Source organism: Ambystoma mexicanum, chromosome 4p (genome assembly GCF_040938575.1).
Source record: "Ambystoma mexicanum isolate Mex_15411 chromosome 4p, UKY_AmexF1_1, whole genome shotgun sequence".
Classification (NCBI taxonomy): Eukaryota; Metazoa; Chordata; class Amphibia; order Caudata; family Ambystomatidae; genus Ambystoma; species Ambystoma mexicanum.
In genome coordinates this window covers 239,320,909-239,346,050 of record NC_090927.1, presented here as the reverse complement: position 1 = coordinate 239,346,050, position 25,142 = coordinate 239,320,909, and the positions used below count along the sequence as shown (strand labels likewise).

The following is a 25,142-nucleotide window of genomic DNA, read 5'->3' as shown; positions in this document are numbered from 1 at the left end:
AGCCTAGGAGAAGGCTGGGCTCTCAAAACCTCAGGTATATTTAATAGGAGGTGAAGACCAGCCCACTGATGATCCGACATGTCATCTGTCAGCAGAGAGATGGCCAAACCACTGAGAACCCCACACGCATTTTGTAGGCAGAGGAGAAGACCAACTCACTTAGAACCCCAGGTGCAACTCGTAAGCAGAGGGGAAGGTGAAAGCGCAGAGAAGCCTACATGCATTTTGTAGGCAGAGGAGAAGGCCACATCACTTAGAACCCCAGGTGCAACTCGTAAGCATAGGGGAAGGTGAAAGCACAGAGAAGCCTACATGCATTTTGAAAGCAGGGAGAAGGCCATAGCACTGAGAACAGCACATGTATTCAGTATATAGATGAAAAGGACAAAGCAATTACACCAACACATGCATTATTAAATGGCAGGGGAGAATTTCATTAATATGGCTTAATCTACTAAGTGCCCACACACGGTATGGCACCAACTAGGTGTCAGGGGAGGAATATTTCTGTTGGGAATTTTAACCTGGTATATCCATGGCGGTTTGCTTTGGAGACTCCCACATAGTACATGGGTCTCTGTGTTGCCCATGTCACTCAATTGGTAGCTGGCAATATCTTCCTCTTGAAAGGATAGGTACATCTGTCTCAATTAAATAGGGTGTGATGGAAAGAAATGTAATTCTGCATGCAATAAACATGCCGCAGCAAAACCCCTTCCAACAGTCCTTAGAGGACCAAGATCAGGAGGAGGGTGAGGAAAATGCTCCCCCATCAACTAAGGCAAAAGAGGGACAGGAGACAGCATAACTTCACAATAAAAGAGAACAGAGCATGGATGGGAAGCAAGAAGGGATTCCTGTCAATTCCCCATCTGTGATCTTCTTGAAATAAGACAAGAAGAACATGACAAATGTTACCATCCATCTTCTAATTCAAGATGGAGATACACACACCTCTACTTAAACAATAATGGAGATAGCGAGAGAACCCAGGGATAGAAGAGGAGAGTGCTTGAATTGAAAAACCATGTAACAATCAAATACAAAAACCGTACACAGGAAACAACCTTCAGATACTCCACATGTGCCACTGTACAGTCTTTTCCCAAAATAGACAGAGAAAAACATGACAGTGATAGTACAACTTTGCAGTCCATCACATCTCAGCACTGGCTCCTCAGGCAGAAGCACCCACACAGCATTTGCTACAAAGTGCATAGAGAAGAACCCAAGAAGGAGGAGAATCAGAAGAGTTTAGGGTCCATCACATCCCTCCGAGTACATTTGGAGTATAGAGTTACCTTCATGTGTCAGTCCAATAAGCACATCAATCAACTAGCCATACATGCAAAATAAGTGCCTATCGAGGGAAGCCAAGTACACACGTTTGCCCTTCTGTGCCGAGGGCCCACATGCAAAGGCATTATCTGCATGTTTGGCAAAAGGAGAGGGTGAGATGGAAGACTCACACACCTCAATTGTCTTCCATTGGCATTTTGCACCAACATCCCCACACCAGTACATCAGAAATGTTTGCAGCTTCACAGATTGTCACAAGTCCTGTCAGAAAACTATCTTCTCTGCAGATCCCAGGGCACACAGGCATCCTATTTCCCCCTCCATGCACCAGCCCAGCATTGCGGAGTCATTAGCGCGTGTCACCAAATATTACAAAAGACAAGAGAAAACCTCAGTTCAATGTTTTACAACTTGGTGTAATGTTTGCAATAGATTTTTCCGCGGAGGTAATTACTACCTCAAGAAAAAAGTTGGAATTGTGGAGTTTCAGGTCAGAAAGTCAGAATTTCTTGCAGTGATAAAACATGCATTATATTTAAATACAGAATGTTTTAATGTTACAGCCAAAAGCATAATTGGGGCCTTAACAGGACAAGACATTTAGGCAATTTAACCCGATGGGGGGGCATTATAGAAGCCCAAGCAAAGCAAGGGCTTTAATGTAGCTACATGCAGTCCCTTCTGCCTTTCCATGTCGGCCACTTGCGGAAAGAACTCCGGGACCCAGCAGGGCTCAGAGCATTATCAGGAAGGTAAGGGCCGGGCGAGGGCCAATGAGCTTGATTTTTACAAGCTCACTGACACTGGCCGGGTACTAATTGCTAAATATCGTCCATCTCTTGAACTGCTAATGAGTACTCGTTGGGACCCTTGGACTTTGATGCTTGTATGCACTGCTCCCAAACCCTGCCCAACCCACATGCTTTACAGTTATTCAATGACTGCTTCTTTTTCTGTTAGAACAGTGGTACTAATAGAACCCTTTTCACTTGTATTATTATAGTCTGTTTTAGGACAGAGCAGGCAAGACTGTGTTGTCGGCACCCCCGCCCACCTCAGCCAGTTAAATACACACCCATCTTATTGACAAGCCACATAAACAAATTGGTTATAAAGAGGGAAAGTGTGCGAAATGGTTGCATATATCAACTTTTCACATTTAAATATCCCATTCTCAAGGGTACACTGGATAGTACGGCTTGAAGATTTAGGCAAGCAGCAGTGGGGGGATGTGCAGCCAATGTATTTGGTTAACATATGTATTCAAGCATTTTTAAATCAATTGTATGTATATTTTGTATTGATAGAGCAAAATCAAAGAATGGCGGTCGGTGCTTACGGGAGAAGCTGGACAGACTTGGTTTGAATTTGCCCGCAGGGAGGAGGAAAGCCGCAAATGTTACTCTCCTGACGTCCTTAGTAGAAGGTAAATTGCCTTATTTCAGGCTAAGAAAATGGACCACACCATGTTAACTGGTGCTTCCGTTAAGGATATCTGATGTGTACTAAAATGAAGAAAAAAAAACACACACACAAACGCTGCATACCACACATGTACTTGAACGTTCGCACACACAGAGATACACACCACACACACACTACTACTCACAATCACCTTCTGTAGCCGCACTTGATACACTCAGAACATTTCCTGGCCCTTCTTGCGTTCTACTCTGAACTCTCTCACCCCTCTGGTTAAGAAGGCCCCTCTTGCTCATATTATGACTCTTTCATCTAATGGTATTATGTATGAAACGCCAACATGTTATTGAGGTCACTGGTTCTTTACTAGTTTAATTGTACACAACTATCTGACTAAAATAACTCTTTTACTAACAACACATGCAGGGTCCAACTGGGGCATGCAATTGTCTCGGGCACCAACAAAAAAGTGGCCCACAGTTGCAAATGGCAATTCATTCCTTTTGTGACAGACTCTTTGAGTAGTGCCACAAGGGGAGGATTTTGATAAATTGTGATGCAAATTGTACATTTTGAAGAATATTTATTCAGAAACGTTGGTCAAAACTACTAGCCTCAGAGTGAATTAACTCATCAAACTGGCCCACATTGGCCAAAAAAGTGCCCCACCTTGACCCAAAAAACTGGGCCACACAAGCATTTTGCGTTTTTGGTTCGGCCCTGGGCCTATTGCCCTATAAGCCAGTCTGAGCCTGAACACATGCAAACGACCATAGCCATGCGCTCGAGCTACAAGACTACTGCAAATTGTGGGCACGCACAACATGTTTGGTAAGCAGTAGGTCCAAATAAGAAATTGGAGTTTCAAGACATGCTCTTTTAATCACTCAAGCAAGGAAAATAGGTGTTCACCCCTGGGGAAATTGCATGTCCTCAACTCTTTCTGAGTCTGGTGTGGTGGGGGTTGAGAGTGGAATTATACCCTTTTAGAGTGACATCCATTGGGGCGGAGCGTGCATTTCCTTATATCAGATGTTGGATTGTGTCTTATTCTTTTCACCTGACTAAGCTCATATCCACTCAGTTTTACTGTTCAAACCAATTGATGATTCCCATAATGAAACAGAATAAAACAATATAAGCGTGTTTTGTTGTGGTAAAATGATTGACCGTGGTTGCCTGTTCTACAGGAGAAGCATTACACTTAGCAAGGGACTTCGGCTACACCTGTGAAACAGAGTTCCCAGCCAAGGCAGTGGGGGAGCATCTCGCCAGGCAGCACATGGAGCAGAAAGAGCAGACAGCGAGGAAAAAGATGATCATGGCAACTAAGTAAGTAGAAGTACCCGGTCCATCTCATGTTAGATGTAGTTATTTTATAATTAATACCCTCAGAAACCACCCCTTTTAAGCACAGAGTCCTCCTTCAACTCCACTTGTAGCACTCACTGAAACTCAATTTTACACCTCATCTACCCCTCCCCCTGGCTTTGTTTTATCACCAGTTAATTTCCAAATCCCACACTGATCCCCCCAACCAAAACACCTCCAGTGTCTCAAGCCTCACAGTGACTCCAACCTTCTCCTGCCCCAATTTGATACTCTTGTATCCTGCCATTTGTTTTTCCAACCCCCTAGTTTCTGCTTTCTTTGCTTCCTCTCGCTGTTACCCCTTCATCTTCTGTAACCGACCCCATCTCTTACCTATTATATGTCAGCACACTCACCTTGTCTCGTAGCCGCAGAGGCAATTGTTGGAGAGAAGCACGTTTCTCAAGACAGGCGAGTGCTGGATGACACTCAGGAGCTGATGAGCTGCTCACACTTCCATGTGGTCTTTTATAAAGGGCTGTAATTAATGTGTTTTTTTCCGTTTAATATTGTTAATTTAAAAATTAACACTGGAGTAAAGAAGGATATCTCCTATGTACCAAACAGCATGTGAATCATGCTTGCCCATGCCCGAGTCAGGGACAATTAGACAACAATGAGATGTACAAACACCAAGCCATGCTTGTCAACATCTAAAAAGTGAAGTCCTGGGACCTACTTGCCTGCCACTAAATGCGGACGATAAGGTATTAGAAAATACCCCAATTGCAACAGTGTATACCTTATGCAGAATCTTTGGGAATCACCCACTCCCCCTACGATCCCAATGATTCAAACAGATCACTCACGCTAATTGACAGATGCCATGTCCATGAATGTTGTCCAAGATAGCTAGGTTATGAATTATAAAACATGTCCTCCAGCCAAGTTGATACATTGGCCTACAACTAGCCCAGTTATCTGGCATCAAGCAGATCTGGCGGGAAATTGAGAAACCAGTTCTGTATATGCAGCACGCAGACTCATTAAGACCCTGCTTTTTTTTTTTTTTTTTTACACAACCACACTATTGGAAAATCTCCAGACATGGCTACTGATCAGTAATTCAGTAATTACCTTAGGCCAGTGATAGCAGGCCTTCACAGAATGTGTATATGCAATCTCTTACTTCTACTTTTTGGCCTGGAAATTGAAATTGACACTTTTGTACTGGTTTGGTATCTAGTCCACTAAAGCAGTATGAAGACATACCACTTCAGGATTAATCCAGGGGTTACCTAGGGGATAATCCCCAAATTAGAGGGCTGTACTAGTTTGTTACAAGCCGGCAACCCGAGTTAAAGGCCAGAGCATAGACACGTTTATCAAGTGCAGCAGGCACCATTATGGCCTGTTACAGCACCCATATATAATACAGTTGGGTAGTATAGCAATACATATAATAGTTCACCTTCATAACATCATAACACAGGCCTTTCAGGTGAATAAAACTAGTCCTTTTTTGGTTTCTACTACACAAGCATAACGTGAAATGGAAAAAGACTGGCATGGCCCGAGAGAAGAGATGATGAAAACAAGGGAAAGGAATATCTTTGATGGTTCGAGATTTTTCATTAAATGAAGGAGGCCTTATTTCAGTGAATGCAGCCCTCTTCCTAAGCAAGCTCACTGGCCGTGTCGCACCACCAGGGGCCAGATTATCAAAGATTTGCACTTGCGTAAAAAAGCGGGCCGAATACATTTATCACCAATTTTGCGACTTTTACAATAGAGAATGGGGCAAACAAGTTTAGCCCCAGTCGGTATTTTCTAAACATGTCACCTGGGGAAATGTGGAGCAGGCTGTTTTATTTACTATGTTTGTTGTGTAACTTGAAAAGAAATGCAATAGCCACCTTTTGTTGTATGTTATGCAGCAAACATAGTGCAAAAAACAGCCTGATTCATTTTTGCCCACGTGCAAATGTTTTTAGATAGTATGGATTGTGACAAAATGTGCTTGCTCCATTTTGTATTATCAAAGCATTTGCTCACTTTTTAGCATGGTGCAAATGTTATATCATCTGGCCCCAGGTTGCTAATAATCAACAAAGCTGCTATCATGGTTCATTTATATGGTCTTCTAAGGTGATAAATCCCAAAGGCCCGATTATTGAAATTTCTTGCCCGGTGCAAAGTTACTTTGCCTGGTGCAAAGTCACTTTGGACTGCCTACACAAACCCTTATTCATGGAACTGTGAACATTCTATTTGTTCAGGGCAAAGCCAGTGCAAAGTTAATTTTGTACAGCAAAAATGTCTTTGCACTAACAAAAAAAAACCTTTGCACTGTTCCATGAATCAGGGTTTATGTCGGTAGTGCAAAGTCACTTTTCAGCGATGCCAGATCAGTTTGAACGATGCAAATATTTCACTTGATATTTGAACTTCAAAAATTACTATGCGCTGAATTTGCCCGGTCTTTGCACTGCAAAAATACACTGTGCACGGTTCCATGAATCAGGGTTTGGGTCGGCAGTGCAAAGTCCTTTTTCAGCAGTGCAGAGTCACTTTGAACCGTGCAAATGTTCCATGAATCGGGCCCATAGGGTGCATGCCTGGGGAAATGGATTTTGGAAAGTGTAACATTTTCGGTGGTGCTGGCAAATGCATGGTTTGTGAATCTTCAGATCGTTTCTTTAAACAGGGCATGGATCCTGGATGTGTGTTCATGCTGTAATGCTGTTGCAGAGGGGCTGCTCCCCTGAGTACGGCCTGCTACCCCGACTATTGGTGGAACAACATTATCATAATAAGCTCCCCACGACCTTCGTCCGGTTTACTAATGGGTCCTTTAAAAAAAAAAGAAAATGACCCCAAGCATATTGCATGTGCCCAACATCTTTTAAAAAACATTAAAACAAAATGGCCAGCATTTCGTTTTATTTCAAACACCATGGGATGTGGCTGGGGTGCAGAGAAAGACGACGGAGGCCACGTGCATGGGGAGGGGAGAAGGGTCACAGGACGGGTGTGTGGGGGAGGCGAGGAGAGTGTGAACATGGGACAGGGAGCAAAGGTGGGGGGGACAAGAGCAGCCAGCTGATATTGTCCCCGTAAGTGGTGCAGGAAGGAGGAATAGAATGCAGTCTTATCCCAGGAGATATAGCCAGTGTTCCCTGCCTCCTGATTGGGCAGCACCACTTCTCCAGGTGCTATATTATTTTTTTTTATCATAATCTTCATATTTGTATTTATTATTTATTTTATCTGAGGTATCTATTGAGTGTGAATCCAGTTTCGGGAAGCAATGGAACATTTATTACTGAAAGGGGTTTCCAGGACACCTTAGAGTGAGGTTAGATTAGAGGGGAACAGAATTTACAACAAAGCATTCATTACCAGCATACCATTGACGGTCAAATTGTGATGAGACACACATGTCATTTATCTGCACATATATGCCAGCGCATTAAATATATAGCAGACAACCCCTTCCTGTGTTTACTTAAAATCTAGTAAGCTGCATGTATTTGTTTCTTCTTGTCATCCTTCATTTGTCTTTAACAACCTCTCAGATTTTATATACAAAGCAATCTACACCAATAGGCAAACAGCAAATGTTCACTGTTAAGCTGAGGTCACACACCCTACCCAAACTGGACGGGCGTGTATTATAAGCAAAGTAGCACATTCCCCGCCTTTACTATTCTCCGCTCAATCACATCACATTGTTCAGTTTCTGCGTCTCCCTCACTAGCTAAACAAAGCATACCAATAGTGTCTTCCCCCTTGCTGTCAGTACAGATGAATGTTCTTGCAGTTCCTTTTGTTATCTTTGCATCAATCTAGAGTAAAGTCTCATGTTCAAGGAACTCTGGTCCTTGTAGTTTTCTGTAAGTACGAGGAATGTCCTTATGTGGCTGGAATTCTTGTGCAATACATTTGTCTTGACACAATTTGATGTTTAACGCCTGGACACTGAGGATTGGTGAACCGGCATGCTTAAAAAATCAATGAAGGTTGAGTGAGAATTACCACAATGGGGTTGTTGGTTTATACCATCGAGGGTAGCCGGGGATAGTTAACATTGGCAGTTAGTGGTGAACATGTAACTGTGCTGAGAGAGAGTGCAGGAGTGGAACAGGACAGTAGGCTGTAAAAGATGGTCGTCAGGAGGGACACTTCGGAGGATGATTTCGAAGCGTGCATCTTACAAGGTGTGAAGTAGGTGTTCCTTAAAGAGAAGGCATCTCGATGCCTTTTCTGAATTTCATGAGCAGGGGAGCAAGTGTGCTGTTGATGTGTATGAGGTTCAACGCTGTTTTGCCATAGATGGAGAATTCCTTTTTTTCTTGTTTGCATTTCTGCTGCTCTATTCTGCCCAAGTCATGACTTCTCATGACCCACTGTATACCAGATATGCTACCTTTGTCTTCCAGAGAGCAGGGAAAATGCATCGTGCCAGCATTCTATATGTTGCATTTGCCTCTGCAGGTGTTTGAGGGAATAGCCAGTGAATTTCAATGAGTGTGGGCAGTATTGTGCTGTGTCCATATTTGCAGAGAACTTTGATGAGACAAGAAGTGACATAGAGAAAGCTTCTTATAGATCCTTAGGTGGTATTGGGTAGATCGCTATTAGCATATTTGTTCATTATTAACTAATCGAATGGTACATTTTATCGAATTCGGCGAGTGACATTTGATCGATTAAAAATAAACAATTAGGCAAATATGCTGACCTGGACGATTGCACCCTGTACAATAAATGATTTCATGCCACCATACAATTTTGTAGTGATCTGTTCAGGATTTTAAGAGGAATAGGCATTTACTTTTACTTTAGGTGAGCACTAAACATGCCTTTGAAGGCCAAAGGTGTACTTTCTGCATAAAATGCACCAAATGTAATAAAACTGGACTGACTATGCTAGGTCAGGGCTTGACTTAAAATGACTGGGTGCCACACCATCCATAGACCACACGTGTGTGTATGTCAGTGTGTGCGTCTTTGTGCAGGTGCATAGTAATGCTGTGAAAAAGCTTCCATACTGCCAAACACGTCCTGCTGTCTCCGTTTTATACAATGTATATATGAGACCAGTCCGTGTGGGGCATGGTCTTCAGATATTGAACTAACACAGGACTATCAATACCAAATAACAAAAATCCTCCTAAAATTGATAGAATTGGCAGTTTTGACAACATGTGAAATTGTGTTTCTATTGTGCAGATTTAAAGCAAATCGTGCACAATTTAGAAGGCTTGAGAAGTTAATTATGTCTGTAGATTGTTGAAGCTGGACTGAGATAATGCTCGCTGCAAATAGCAAATTAGTTATAACGTGTAAAATGCAGGTGCAACACTTCAATCCCAGAACAGGATACATATCTAAAAAAATGCGTCCTAGCCCTGCAGAGCTCCCAAAGAAGTTGTAACCCCCTGGGTTCATCCAGAGGTGTATGTAGTTAAGTTGAGGATCAAGTTACATAGGAAACCCGAAAATTAAATTGCTAATAACTTAACAACCCCCCACCCCAGCCACAGGCTGGAAATTAAGGGCAAGATTTGATAAAAAATGAAAAAGTTATTTAGAAAGCAAAAAAAGCTGTTGTGGCCTAATCTCATTCATTTCCCCATACAGAAAAAGTCCAAATATCTGTGCAGCGCACAGCAAAAACCACTGGATGGAATTGGACCAGGTACAAACAGCTTGGGAATGAAGCATTGATTCGATTTCCGGGAGGGGTCTGCGGTTACTCCATCCAGTAGTCGTTAAAATATTTCACAGAGAAGTGGGGGACCCCTTCTTCCAAATTTATAGTTTTGCAGGAGAGAGACTTTTCAGACATGAAAAAGCTGCAATTTTAAATTGTTCGATGCAAGAGATATTTGTGAATGTTTATGAACTATTGTTTTGAAATATTCAGGTATATTCAAAAAACAAAAAGCGGAAAAAATTACATTTGTAGTAGGAAAAAGGATGACATAGCACCAGGCTAACGGTGGAGATGGGGAAAGAGGACACCATGTGAAATTGGGGAGTTGGTGGAGTGGGGGACTGGGGACCAAGTTTGGATCTTGAACGTTTTTGCATTTTCAGGTTTATTTGTGCAAGTTCAGGGTTATACTAGAAAATGGGATCAGGAATTAAAGTGTGTCACAAGTATAATACCAGCAAACATTTTTTAAATATTCAGGGTTATTTTTCATCCATTGCTTGTCAACAGGTATGGGTTTTTTTTAAAAAAAGAGAGAGATTAAACAATGAGATGAATACAAAGAAATTGAATTTTACATCTATAGTGAGGCAACATGTCAAGCGGTGCAATATGGCCCTGGAATGAAGGCTGTGCTCACTGGCCAGAGGCCCTGGCTAGCGGGTCCAAAGGACATGTATAGTGGTCACAGCTGAAGGCCACGTCCACCTAGTGTGTCCAAAAGAAACATATTGGGGAAACACATGGCACAGTAGTGTTTCAAAATATACGGTGGGCATGGCCAAAGGCTATGCTTAATGGCCAGGGTCAAAGACCCTGGTTACTGTCCCAGAAAGACATGTATAATGGGCCCAAAACAAACATATTGGGGGAACATGTATAGTGGGCACGGCCAAATGCAAAAACTCCCATCAGCTACCTTGCAAGCAATACAAGAGGCTGTTGATCCATATCCTTCGAAGACAACAGTACTCTTTACGTACTGCAACACACCACTCTGCAGGGGGAGCAATTTCAAAGTGCTTTTGAAGCTTTAATCCAGGAGCTGAGAAACATTGCCCCCTACCTTAGATGTAAAACACACGCAACACCTTCCCCTGTCCACCTGCCCCTTCATATTTGTGGTTGGTGCCTCTTCCCTCATTTCCCTCCCACCTTACTTTCTGACCTCTCCTGCAAAAAAAAACAGATAAAAATAAAATAAAATGTTACTTTAGGGACCACCTTTCACAGTTAAAAAATAGAACTAAAAAAACATAATCTTATCGACTCCATCTACTTTACATTTCTCGGTAAAGTAGATATTCTCAATAAGATTCTCCAACATTTCCATTAGCATTTTGTGTTATGCTAATGGGAATAATGGCCAATTGTATACTACTGAAAAATATAAAACAACAGAAACAATTATCTGCCCCAAATACTTTTCTCTAGCATACAATAAGTACCATAATTGTTGTACCTTTATAACTATCCACGGTCTCCACCGTCTCCTTTCCAGACCATGGATCATTAAAAGACCAGGATGGCACGTGCACACCATCACACAGGGCAGCCCTTCTACTATTTTTAGTTTTATATTTGTAACATTCCCATAATGCCTGCTTTCAAACAGTCACACATCTATCCACCAATCACTTCCAACAACTGTACATATAACCTTATGACCATATTAAGCTTCCATACCCCAACTGCCACCTAACAATCATCTACAAATCTTTTGCATCTGCATTTCCCTTACTTATACAAAATATTTTTAAACATTGCTCCTATAAATGCACATATGCATTGTGCAGTGAGAGAAGTGCATAAATAGAAGGGGCAGTACGGATGGGCAAGTGCTCAAGAGAACCCAGGATGGAAATGTCATGGGATGCCAAAGTGTGACGCCACTGGCTAAATACTGAAGCAAATGCGTCCCACGGGTCGGATGCATTTTAACCATAACATCCCTTTAACAAAGTTTTTTCTGTCAATTTAATAGGTTTTTAGAAGTGAAAATGTTTCATGGTGTTATGAAAGAACTATAAAACTCCTTTGAGAAACATATTTTTGCAACATATACTCATGCCTGTCATTATCTGCAGTGCATACTGGGGATACAAATCAATGTTCAATTGCATATGGCATAAGGATCAACCATGACCCCAGCTGAACCAAACCACCCCTATTATTCAATGCACCTACCCTACATCCTAGCTCAGTGTCCACTATACCCTAATAATGTAACCAATGGCCAGTGCTCATGGCTTGCAGCCATGGCCAGTCTCCAAATCCATGCGGCATGGGCTTCGGCCATGCTGCATTCCCAAAATAAGCAAATCAGAGTACACATTTGCATTTGCCGAGGTCCAGACCCACTACCCAGACACCAAATGTATATCACTCGTTTTTCTACTTACATTCTTACACTTTGGAAAAATAAAACACAAGGCATATTTCCAAAAACATGCTTTCAGGTCCTTGCTAATGCTCATTGCGAAGTGTGTTGCAATCTACTCCACCACTTTAGGCTGGAATCGCAAGCAGAATATTTTTTCCCATTCAAACCCACTGCTTCGCCCATGCAGCATGCCCCAATAAGCAAATTACAGTACACATTTCTCCTTTTTGATGGCCAGGCGCATTGCCCATACACCAGTGTTATATCACTGTGTTGTGTATTTACATTTTCACACTTTAAAAAAAATAAACCACAGGACATATTTTCAAAAACATGCTTTTAAGTTCTTGCTGACCCTACTCGTGCATATTTGCTGCAATCCCATCCAGCAGTTCAACCTGCACCAATGAGCATATTTGTTTTCCCTTTCAAATGTATCCCAATTTCAAAAAACTTTACCACATAACCGTCCCCTGGTGGCCATGCCAACTTTAACCCCATTGCTGGTCCCTCGTGGTCATGGCCAGTAGCCCAATTGTCCGGGTCATGCACTTAGGTCATGATCCAGACAATCCGGCCATTGTCCATGGCACAGGCTATACTGCGGTCACCAAAGGTATATCACTATTTTTTGGATATATGTTATGACACCTTTCAAAAAATAAAACATTGACACATTTGCAAAACCATGCTTTCAGGTCCTTGCCAATGCTCTTTACACAAGTTTGCTGCAAATACACCCATTTTTTATTTTTTGAAAAGTGTCAGAATTTACGTACAAAAAATAGTCACATAACTTAGCCAACACTTGCCAAAATCCATGCAGACTTTCAAGGGTGGGTCTATAATAATTCTGAAAACCTTTGTCCAGGTTCCTCAAACGGCAACAAAGTTAAAAGCCATCTGAACATATCGAAATACCCCACTAATTTTGCCCCTTCTTGACTTAATCACAACAAACTTTGCAAAAATATTTATATCCATATATTTATATGGCACCCCATTTATAAGCCTTTAAAATATTTTGGGACCCCCTTCTTATTATGTTCCCTCTTAACAAAACAGAAACACACTTTGCAGAACCATTCAGAGTCGGGTCTAGAATGCTATTCCAGATTGTCATGCAGTTTCATTGAGTGGTGCCAAAGTTATGAGCCATTCAAAAACTGCTTTTCACCAACCCTGTAATGTAGAAATAGGCATAGATGTCCCCGAACATCTCAAGTGTTTGCAAATATCACAGGACTGCTCCAGAAATCCGGACTGTTCGTGGATGTCAGAGTTGAAAATCCATCAATTTTTTAGGCTTTTTACGGCCATATCCCATCCCATCCTCATCACCCCTCACCTCGACGAAGATTGTTTCATTAGTTTGACAAGTGCAATGTTGTGTTTTTTAATACGTCTCCACTGCGATGTTCGTGGACAATAGTGGCTGTACGCAAATCCAACAGGGGCGTTTTCAAAAATCTCATGCACCTCATGTTTGGGCATCTGGGGTGAGATCAGTATATGCTAAACAAATAGGATGCCCTATGTGCTGAATAACTCAATCAAAGTATTTCAGAACCTACATGCTAGGGACCAGAGACTGTGTTCATTATTAAAAATATATCATTATATTCTGTTACTATTTCATAAAATACATCATTTCAAAACAATTGCGAAAAATTAGTTCATTTTCAACAAACCTATATTTTTGAAAAAATAAGTTTTTTGTGCAAATAACGCATATTATGCATAATAGCAGACTTTCAAAGTAGGAATACTATTACTGTAAAAGTGATTTAGAATTTCTTTACTAAATTGGATTTAGTTGAGAAAATGAATGTTTACATTGTATGTTAATGATATATGCACATGATAAATGTTTACACAAAATGCGTTATTTGAACTAAAAACGTATTTTTCAAAAATATAGGTTTGTTGAAAATGAACTGATTTTTTGAAATTGTTTAGAAATTATGTATTTTATGAAATAGTAACAGAATAAAATTATATAATTTTTAACAATGAACAAAGTCTCTGGTCCCTAGCATGCAGGTTCTGGTTCTGAAATAAATTGATTGAGTTATTCAGTCCGTGGACCTCATGCCATCCCTGTGGACCAATCGGAAGTCCGTCCGCAGACTGAACAGGGAAGTGAGTCCACAGACCGAACCCAGATTTCACTAATTGTTTTTACCATATTTTTGGGCGTTTAAAAAAAATACTGGACTGATTTACATCAAATTTACAAAAGCATGCTTTCGGGACCAAGCCACTGCTCCTGCCACAAATTTGGTGAAAATCCGTCCAGCGGTTTGGGGTGTAGGCATGAGCAACATTTTTATCCATAGTGTCTATGGAAAAAACTGAAATTTTGAGACCCCCCCTACAACTTTGCCCCCCTTGATGAAACCTCACCAAACGTGCCAGACAAATACAGACTAGGCCATATACGTTTTTTGCAAAGTTTGGTAGGGATTTGTCCAGGGGGAGCAAATTATAAGCCACCCAAAATTTGCTCTTTCTATGAGTTGATCAACGTAACCATAACTACAGGGCCGCTACCGCTACAGGTCATGTAATATATATATATATATAAATATATATATATATATATATGGTAGAACAGCAGAGGAGAAAAAAAGCGCACTCCAAACATGAGGTACTGCAAGTCCCAACAAAAAATAAACCAACTCGAATCTAAGTAAAGAAAACGAGTTTAATGATGGTAAAAAATGGCAAAACACACACAGCGACAAAGCAGGATGCCACGGCCGTGTCCTGAATGACGTGTTTCGCGCTTCCCTGAGCGCTTGGTCACATTAGCGGACAGGGAAAACAATCACCATACATATTACAGTGTAGTCGCTCTCCCATTTTGCCTATCTCCAGAAGTCAGCAGCTATGCTGCGAAGCCAGGGCGGCCATATTGGACTGGAGTAAAGTCCCACATATACCCATAGTAAAGTAAATTGGGTAATGTACATTGCACATTAAAATAATTCAGGAAACATGTTTAAAATGTCACAAAAATGAGAGGTAAGCATAATTGAAATTATATGAATGCCTCACTGTCAAAGGAAATTGGCAGAACATAGCTGCAGCACAAAGTGCAAGTGCATTTCTATGTAAACATATTGACATGGCAGCATAAATATGCAGCCATAGCTACAACATAAAGTAAAAGTGCATTTCTGTGTAAACATATCGACATAGCAGCAATATACTATCAAAATCCAGGGATAGAGTCGCACTATCACTATATAACCTCTATTGACAGTTAAAAATGAATGCAAGCAGCCATAAATGCAACCCTCAAATTAAAACATGTTTCAAGGAAGAACCAAAAAGTGCAAATGCAGTAATGGAAGATCTAATAAAAAAAGCAACCCATGGCTACAGCGTAAAGTACAAGTGCATTTCAATGTAAACATATCGGCATAACAGCAATAGGTAATCAAAAGAGATTGGTAAGCATAAAGTGCGAGTGCATAAATTCCGATATGTTCCTATCATAAAATTACATATTACAATACAGGTGGCTGCAAGGTTGGGTGCAAATAAAAGCATTATACACCCTAAGGTCTAGCAAAACGATATTATTTGTTTGTTCGAGTGCCCGCACATTAGGGAGGAAATATACAGGAACAGAATCAACTAGACAGTACTGAGCCTAGTAAAATAACAAATACGGAGAGAGGACAAAAATGGGATGAAGAAAGCAATATCTATAACAAAGAACAAAGTGGTGGATTTAAAATAAACATGTCATGTTATAATCATAAAGTCACGTTCCCCTAATATATCAGGAAGGCAAGACAGCCATAAAACCAAAAAGAAAATATATCAGATTGAATAACAAAGATAATAGAATTAAAATAAATAGGGCATTCCCAGGCCAGGGCAGTGTATCTTGTTGACAACTGAGAGAAGCAATATTGGGCAGCCAGAAACCAAAATCAAATGAACAGAAAGAAGAAAAGGTGAGGCAAAAGTAACAAGGTTATCAGATTAAAGTATTAAAGTATACAGCTCCTCATCAACATTGTGACCATTGGGGTATTTAGCGTCAAAGTCTAAAATGAATCTGGTTTCCAATTGTCTCAGTCTCAGGGTTCAGTCACCTCCTCTCGGGTGGGTCGGGACATGGGCCACAGTGAAAAACGTAAGAAGATGAACATCACTGTCATATTCTTGCCTGAAATGTTTAGCCATCGGGTACGTAGGGTCAAAGTTCTTAATAGCTCTAAGGTGCTGCAAAATTCTGAGCTTCAATATACATGTGGTGGACCCTACGTATCATTTCCGGCAGAGACATGCAAGGACGCACACTACAAAGGGGGTGTCGCAGTTGATGAAATGTTTTATCCTAAATTCAATGCCAGTGATAGAATGTATAAATGATTTATAAGCAGTAGCATGAGGGCAAGCCTTGCATTTTTGACATTTAGTGAAGCCTTTTGGTAAGCCTGGTAGCCAATTGGTCATGGTAGGATTTTTTGAACAGGAGAAAAGTAACTCGAAACCAATCTGTCCTTTAACGAAGGTGCTTGTTTGTAAGTTAATATAGGACATTTAGGTAGTACTGGGCGAAGATCTTTGTCAAGCATAAGGATGCGCCAGTGTCTCATGATAATCTTCCGGACATCATATGATGCATTGTTGAATGTGACAATAAGGCGAGGATCATCATGGTCCTTGTTTTTCTTACTGGTTGGACCGTGCAATAGCCTTTCGCTTGAAAGTGCATGTGCTTTAACAAAGGCCATTTCTATAATCTTTTTGCGGCAACCCTGTTGTAAAAAACCAACGGCGGCCAAACTGCAGCACCGGTCAAATTCAAGAATTTGCTCTTTCTATGAGTTGAGCAACGTAACCATAACTACTGGGCTGCTACCGCCACAGGTCGTGTATATATATATTTATATATAACATCATATTGTTGCCTTCCTGATCATTATAGTTCCGGTGTGAGCACTGCATTTTGTGCTAATGAGACCTCCTGGTTTTGCTTTGCAAGCACTTACCTCACTTCACAGTCTCACTCGGAAGGCAGTGGGGAAGGATGCCTACCTTGCAGACCCCCGGAGGGCATTAAAGCCCGTCGGGAAAAGATTCTGCTAGTGAGCTGCAGATCAGAATCGCATTCAAGGTGAACCCATATCTTTCCCTCGGGCCAAATCGGCTGCAAATAATGTGCGCACTCCCTGGCAGCGGATGAACTCGGAGCTGTGAACACAAGTGCCGCGCAGAGAGACGCGCAAAGACATGCTGCTGAAAGAACCCTTCTCAGGAGACTTGGCAGGAAAGGAAACCCTTAGTTTGCTCAGTTGACAAGGTGGTTAATGACAGAGAGTCACACAGCAAGGAATGGGAAAGCAAACTCAATCATTGACAAGACGAATTTGGCACAAGGTCACTTCCTCATTGCTAATGAACAAGAAAGGAGGTTGCCTGCAGACTACTAGTACATCAAAACATGTGATTTCATGGGGCAGATCTACATTTCCACTTTTGAAAACAAATGTTTAACCATTAAGTTGGCATTTGTCCAACTTGACAATTTTGCCAAGCACTTAATGTATAGATTTCACCGAAGTTGCTAGGGCTAAACTCAGTGAAACACATCAGATGCAGTACTTCCGCCGAATAAGGATGTGTTTATAATGCCCAGCGTAGAAAAAAAGAAAATCCCCCAAAAAAACACGTTTCAGAGCATACATATATGACTGGTGATGCCTACAGGGTTAATTGGTTACTTCACTAGAATACTGTTAATGAATTATATTTTACCATGACACCTACCAACATGCTCTCTTTTTGTATCCCCTAGCAACAGGTTTCAAATAAAACGATATCAGTAGTTTCCGAAGCTTACAACACTCCATTAAATCAAGTCTCTCAGAGTCATTGCTGTATCTTGACTCAGTCTTTTTATTGCTCCATAAAAGGCAGTGCACAAATAAACCTAGTGGTCCTCATCACGCGTTGGGCGGTAGCCCTCAAATGCGGTGGTAATGCTATTACAGCGGCATTTAAGGATCCGCCCAAACATGAGTATGGCAGCATTTACCCCTAGCTCTAAGCACATTCAGCTCTAAGCTAGGGTAAAAGCACCAGAAAAATGCTGATTTTTGGTGCAATTAATGTGCGGTAATACCGCTGGCGGTAATTGCATTGACAATTCCCCATTGGGTCCAGAATGCGGAATTAGATTTACCGTTCAACCCGTGATCCGGCGGTAATACCACCAGAAGGGTGGGCAGTAACACAAATACAGTTGGGCGGTATCCCAGTCGGGATACCGCCCGACTCGCAATGAGACCCAGTGTCTTTTAGCCAATACATTTCGGATACAGATTCGTCTTCAGGGCTAAACACTATCTTAATAGGTTGTGTGCTGTTCATAACCTTAAAAAGGTTACAGACTGTGCCACACGGTCAACGCTCAATGGAGTGCTAGCACCTGGCACTCACGCCATAGCTCGCCAACAAAGCCCAAAGCGGCCTGGCCTCACCTCGTTTTACACCTGTTTTCTTGGGTAGAAGGGGGCAGGGCTGAATCTGATTGACCTTTTAGGCACATGATTGCACTGATTTGCATAAGGTTGCTTTCCCTTTTTTAATGGCAGAGACAAGAAAACAATGATCCACTGTTTCAACCCAGCGACTGGCAAGTGGTATATTTTGTGTTGTGAACTACATAGCACATCGTTGTAAGCCCCTCCAGCTCCCACACTTAAGTAAACTAGGAGAAATGCATTTCAATCGTGGGCAGAGAACAGGATGAACAATACCCACGGAATAGATACAGAAATGTGCCCAACATTCAAAAGAGTTTGTGGATGACATTAGTGACACTTTGCTAGCTGTCGCTTGTAAGGGCTGCATTCTCTGGAGCACCAACAGATTATGCGCAGCACACATGTTCGTGTCAATAATGCTATCTAGGAATGTGTTTTCTAGAGGTAGTGTAAACGTTTCATTAAACATTGCAACAATGCATCTGCTAGTATGAGTGAGTCCTGACCCACTGACAGCATCATTCTACACACTGATTGGCCAGAATAAGAGAATATTGAGAGCATTTATGAAAAGAATAAAACAGAAATATTGTTCAGGCAGCTGGTCTTCACCAATTGAAAGATGTAAATGAGTTATTTCAATTTGTATCTCCTCCCTTTGATATATGATGGCCATGATATCATCCGGATCAGGCGCTCCCCGGTCATTTAGGCCCTCCTCGATTAAGATTTGTATACATTGCATGAGCCTTGGACTGCCATTTGGTGGTTACTCCCAAGCAAAGGTACTCCTCATTGCTCTTTCTGCATCAATCATTACTTCTTTAGTGCATTAATTCATTCACGAGGCGCTGAAGATCTGCAAGTGGTCCAGGAAGGATAACACATTTCACAGTAACCCCCAACAACCACTAGTTCTGCAAATACTTTTTTGTCAGCTGTTCTCTGACTCACCTGAGCATTGGGTGATTCACAGTTTACCAAATCCCCCAATACAAATGTTACCTGTGTTCTTTCCAAAATCTTGCTGGACTTATATCTTCCAAGGCTCAGTGGGCTTCTGAATATCCTTTTGAATTGATGGTGGGATTCGGGAGTTGAACATAATCAAAGGATATCCCCGTGTTGTCCACAATTCTGGGTGGTTGACCTGTGTATATTCATGGGTCACTTTTGGCTGAGTTCGTGCAGGACTACTGAATCAGGATATGAAATGCTTTTAGGGCATATTCAGCTTGTCTTTTATCCAAAAAGCAATGACTCATTCACCTCGTCGAAGCACCGTCACACATACATAGAAAGATGCGTCGACTAAAATGTGTTTATTTTGTTCATTGTACATTCAGTCTTAGGCGAATATAATTTAAAGAAATTATAGTTCAATGGAAACTGGAATCTATCAACAGTGTAAATGTTCCAGCAAAATGTTATCAGTGCTTATGCATGGAAAATGTAATGCTATGAAGTTTATTGACATGATAAATCATTGCCTCTCTTACAGACAAATATGTAAAGAATTTCAAGATCTTTTGAGTCAAGACAGATCACCCTTGGGTTCCTCCAGACCGACCCCCATTTTAGATCTTGACATCCAGCGACACTTAACACATTTCAGGTAAGTGCTTGTGAAACGCAGGAAGACTATCAATGCGAACACATGTTGGTTGCCTTTAGATGCATTTGTAAACACGGCCAAAAACACCTATGGCCCTCCAAATCCTTCCATGCACGTCCTCCTCCACGTAATCTGCTAACATGCATTCTAATATTTGATTGGACTCGGCAGAAGGCATTTGACAGAGAAGCCTACTGCCGAGCACCGTACTGTAGGAGCCACTGCCGAGCATGGTACTGTAGGAGCCGCTGCCAAGCACAGTAATGTAGTAGCCACTGCCGAGCACAGTACTGTAGGAGCCACTGCCGAGCATGGTACTGTAGGAGCTGCTGCCAAGCACCGTACTGTAGGAGCCACTGCTGAGCACCGTACTGTAGGAGCCACTGCCGAGCATGGTACTGTAGGAGCCACTGCCAAGCACCGTACTGTAGGAGCCACTGCCGAGCACAGTACTGTAGGAGCCACTACGAGCACGGTACTGTAGGAGCTGCTGCCAAGCACAGTACTGTAGGAGCCGCTGCCAAGCACGGTACTGTAGGAGCCACTGAGGGCACCGTACTGTAGGAGCCGCTGTTGAGCACGGTATTGCAGGAGCCACTGCCGAGAACCGTACTGTAGGAGCCGCTGCAAGCACAGTACTGTAGGAGCACCACCATGCACCACAACAGTGTTCCGAGAGGCAGAGGCCTCCCCTTACATCTTAGGAAAGTCAAAGAAGGAAGAGAAAATGTGCTCTCCCCCCACATTGACTTCCCAGCAGTTTATTATAGACTACATAATCCTCTGCCATGACGTCATAGTATTAGGGTAAGGCACCTCTAAATGTACATATTTCATAATGGATCCTCATGGAAGCTATAAACAGCATTATTATAACTTTTATTCTGAATTGATTAAACAAAGGGCCTGTATTTGCGACTTTTAGATAGCCTATAAGGATTATAATGTCTACAAAATCCAGCTGAAAGGCTGCCAACTAACACCTCACAGTGCACTCCTTTCTCACCCTTGCTTGCTAGTAAGTGCTGTGTTTGTCGACAGTTGGGACTTACAACCCTTAGACTCGGAATTTTGGAACGTTTCTCCTTTTGCTAAAGATTGAAATTGAAGGAAATAATTCTCCAATTAGGATCAAAAGCAGCTGAAGGCAATCGATCCAACACCTAAAAACATGGCTACCTGTTCAGAACACAGCAACAGTCATCATAGGAACCTCCGCTGCGAATAACAAGCACCAAGAGGAAGCGTGCTGGGGAACATTGTACTTTAAAAGCAACACAGATTAACCTATTTACACCTCGACTGTGTGTCATTTGCCATGCACAAAACAGCAGTGGATGGTAAATTGTGGAAGCTATGCATATGGCACTAGCGATGGGGTAACCCATCCTTCAGTTGGCTAAGTTTGAGAATAAATGATTTCTCAATGGGAATTGTCACCAAAGATGTTGCCAGTGAAAGGGATTACTTGAAAAATCCACCAATCACTAAAGGGTGGCAATACAGACACTTTGCACCAGTGCTAGTGCAATTAGAAACATTTCAAAGGATTGGCCTAATGCATACGGCATACTCTTTTAGCGCAGTTATACACCAGTGCACTGTTTGCTCTTGTTGTAGCACTGATGCACAATGTGCCTGCATTAACGAATATGTTTTTGCATTTGGTGATGTCTGATTGACTATCCATTGGAAAGATGAGTGAACTTGTATGGGCTGAACAGGGCTCTGTCGCCCTCTCCTAGAGTTGGGGAATGACCCTGGGGGACACACTCTCCAGGTCTCACTGAGACTTGCAGGTGCTCCTCAGAAACACTGATCAGTCTTTTAACCAGAGAAGCATGATACTGGCAAGGGGATTCTCTTGTCTACTCCAGGTGTGTTGCTAGGTCTTGAAAAGATCCGGGGCTATGCTAAAGTCGGGTCTGTCAGGGCTCGGGGCTAGCTGGCCTTTTGATTGTAACCCCTGAACATATAGCTGGGGCTACAACCAAAGGACCCTGGGCTATAGCCCCCTCAGTCCCCCCTAGCAAGGCCTCTGGTCTACTCACACACTCTTTAGTACCAGTTTGGTTTTCTGAGCTGGTAGAGGGAGGTGCAGGCCCAGAGTTTCATGTGATGAGCCTCCAGTGGAAATTCGGCAGTGTCTTCTTCTTCTTCTTCTTGTTAGGGTGACTCCAGAAACCTGGAGCTGATGATTCCATCTAAATAGATGATGTTTGCCAAAATAAGCACCAATCAGCCAGCCATCCCCACTAGATCTCGTCCCACTTCCCTTTCTCCCTCACAAACTGGAGCAGGAACCTACACTGATCATCCACCACCCCTCTTTTCCAACTGAACAGATCAGATAACCCCTGTACAACCACCCCAATGGCACTCATCCTGACACTGAGCGATTCCCGCTGCACATAAAACCTCACACAGTCCAACATATAATGAGACACTGTCTTCGGGCACCCGCAAGCCTCACACACCGCCGATGTAAATTTACCCATCATACACTTGAGGTTTCCCCCCAATGGGTGCCAGGCACATCACCTCCAGAGTCTGTGTAACAAGCGGCCACTACTGTGAGGCCACAGCCAGATCGACGGGTCAGTCGTAGGAAGCACCTTGATTATGGATCATAGGTCCCTATAATTCTGCTTACTCTCGCACCCACAAAGTGAAGTTGCATGTTAATGATGTATGCCGCTCTCAAATATACATACTGAGAAGTGAAGATTTCCCATGTAAAGTCCACTGAACTCTGCTGAATGTTTGATTTTTTTTTTCTTGATTTCAGCTTAATTACTCACGGTTTTGGAACACCTGCAATATGCGCGGCCTTGAGCACCTTCCAAACTGTCCTTAGTGAAATGCTGAACTACTTGGAAAAACACACGGCAAACAAAAATGGCAGCGTAGCGGAATCCGGCCAGGCAAATGGCACCTCCGAAAAAGCCCCCCTGCGGAAGTCCACGGAGGCTGCTATGAAGGACAGCAAAACTGAAAAGACAGACTAGGCTGATCAAACAGAATCTATCACGAGAGAGCTGAGCTGCTGATATTTTTTTTATATATATATCATGGAGGGTAATTTATCTACAGTGGACCAAATCCAAGCAACATGCTGGCAGTGTATTTGTGTAATGGAATTGTCACTTTTTTATGTTGCTACTTTGTGCACGTTATATTTTACTGTTGCAAACGATAGTTAAGGACATGTGGATTTGAGGAGTCTGGAAACTCTTCGCAGGCTCACTGAGGTTCTTTCCGAGCACTGGCAGTCGGCAGGACTCACAAACGAATGAGACTCATTCATATTTGCTACTAACTTGAACCTTCGATGCAAGTGTGACAACCCTCCCAACCATCTCCAGCTTCCTCAACGGACTATAACAACGATTCTTTTGTAATATAGGACTGAATCCGCGCAAGGACGTATATATATATATCATATTTGCTTAGAATATTAGGGCAAAATAAATTTTTTACATCATAAAGATGACACTTTGAGGATCTTTGTCTGTTTCCATCAATCAGGTTAGTGCCAATGGTCTACGTATAAGTTATATAACACCGACATTGAAATTCTTATTCGAAACATGTAGGTTTTAAGCATGGGCGATGGAGAGACAAGTCTTGTTTATAATTCATGGTCCTCCTTCCATCAATAGAGAAATTGACACTGAAATGATCTTACAGTATTTTTTTTCATTGTATTGTATATTTGTATGGTGCCTTTACACATGTGTTTCCACGCGTGTTTACATTTCTTTGACTTTTCTACTAGTTTTTCACAGCCAGTTATCTGTGACAAGTACCCATCCTGATAGAATTGGACTCATCATGACTAGTGTTGAAAAGCGATGCACAGAAAATGATCTCAATCTGGGTGCAATCTAATTCAAATGTATTGCAATGCTCAATTACTGGTTTAAAAACTTAAAACCAAGTTACAATAATGTTTATACCATTTAATTCATACATCGCATGCATCATTTTAAAATAATTCAACCATAACAAAAACGATATAAATCATCATCTAACAGTGTTATACAAATACCGTAAAACAAAGAACCAACAGTTATATTGTAATTTTTATTTGGTATTACATGTTCAGCCTTGTATTCTTTTGCAAGACACTCCTGTATGTTACTAACCTGTACCTCCCAACAGTGGCCTGAAACATGCTGTCCATAAACCAGGATTTGCAAACTTGGTTCTCCTCAACTCTTAAAGATATTTGGCATGCCTCCTTTGGTCTGGTGATAGTAATATATTTCAATAAAGATCAGATCAACTTTTGCCCAGATATCACCAACATTTGCAGGCAAATAATTGAAAGTGTAAAATTATTCCAACCCACAGCTCTCAAAAACTCACAAAAGACTTCAGGATACTTTAAGAACCTGTGGCTTCATCCTGAATTATTTCACAACACAAACCAAAAAAAAATACACAGGACCATGCACTTATAGTACACAATTATGTATGTATTCAATTCAATATCAAAGTCTAAATATTCTGATCAGATCTGTTTTGACACGTAAATAACCACCCTAAGTGTGCAAGCCAATGCATGTCAATACGGAGACAATGTCCCAAACACATAAATATGGACTACCATTTAAAAATGAATAAACTTGAATATAACCCACAGTGCCCTCTGTTACCATGCTCACCTCATTCATACTCGCCTAAAGTGCACACATTGTTTTAAAAACATGAAATGTTGGAATACATGGAGGTTTATTCAACACATTCCATACAGAAAAATATAGAAACCTATATAGTTAATTACAGGTTTCTTGTGTCAACATACTGTTTCATGCTTGCCCAACATGTATCATTCAACGTGAAACCAACTTCTAGTCACAGGAACTTTTTATT

General features: G+C 41.7%; 1 protein-coding gene across 1 annotated transcript in view; it reads left to right on the top strand.

Annotated features, from left to right (window-relative positions):
- Positions 1-23,766, top strand: part of TFAP2D (transcription factor AP-2 delta) — a 102,988-nt gene extending 79,222 nt beyond the window's left edge. The window contains exons 5-8 of the mRNA XM_069605761.1: positions 2,607-2,725; positions 3,912-4,053; positions 20,151-20,264; positions 23,053-23,766. Of these exons, the coding sequence (XP_069461862.1) occupies positions 2,607-2,725; positions 3,912-4,053; positions 20,151-20,264; positions 23,053-23,272 (595 nt within the window). The 3' untranslated portion in view covers positions 23,273-23,766. The remainder of the gene's footprint in view (positions 1-2,606; positions 2,726-3,911; positions 4,054-20,150; positions 20,265-23,052) is intronic.
- Positions 23,767-25,142: the final 1,376 nt, after the last annotated feature.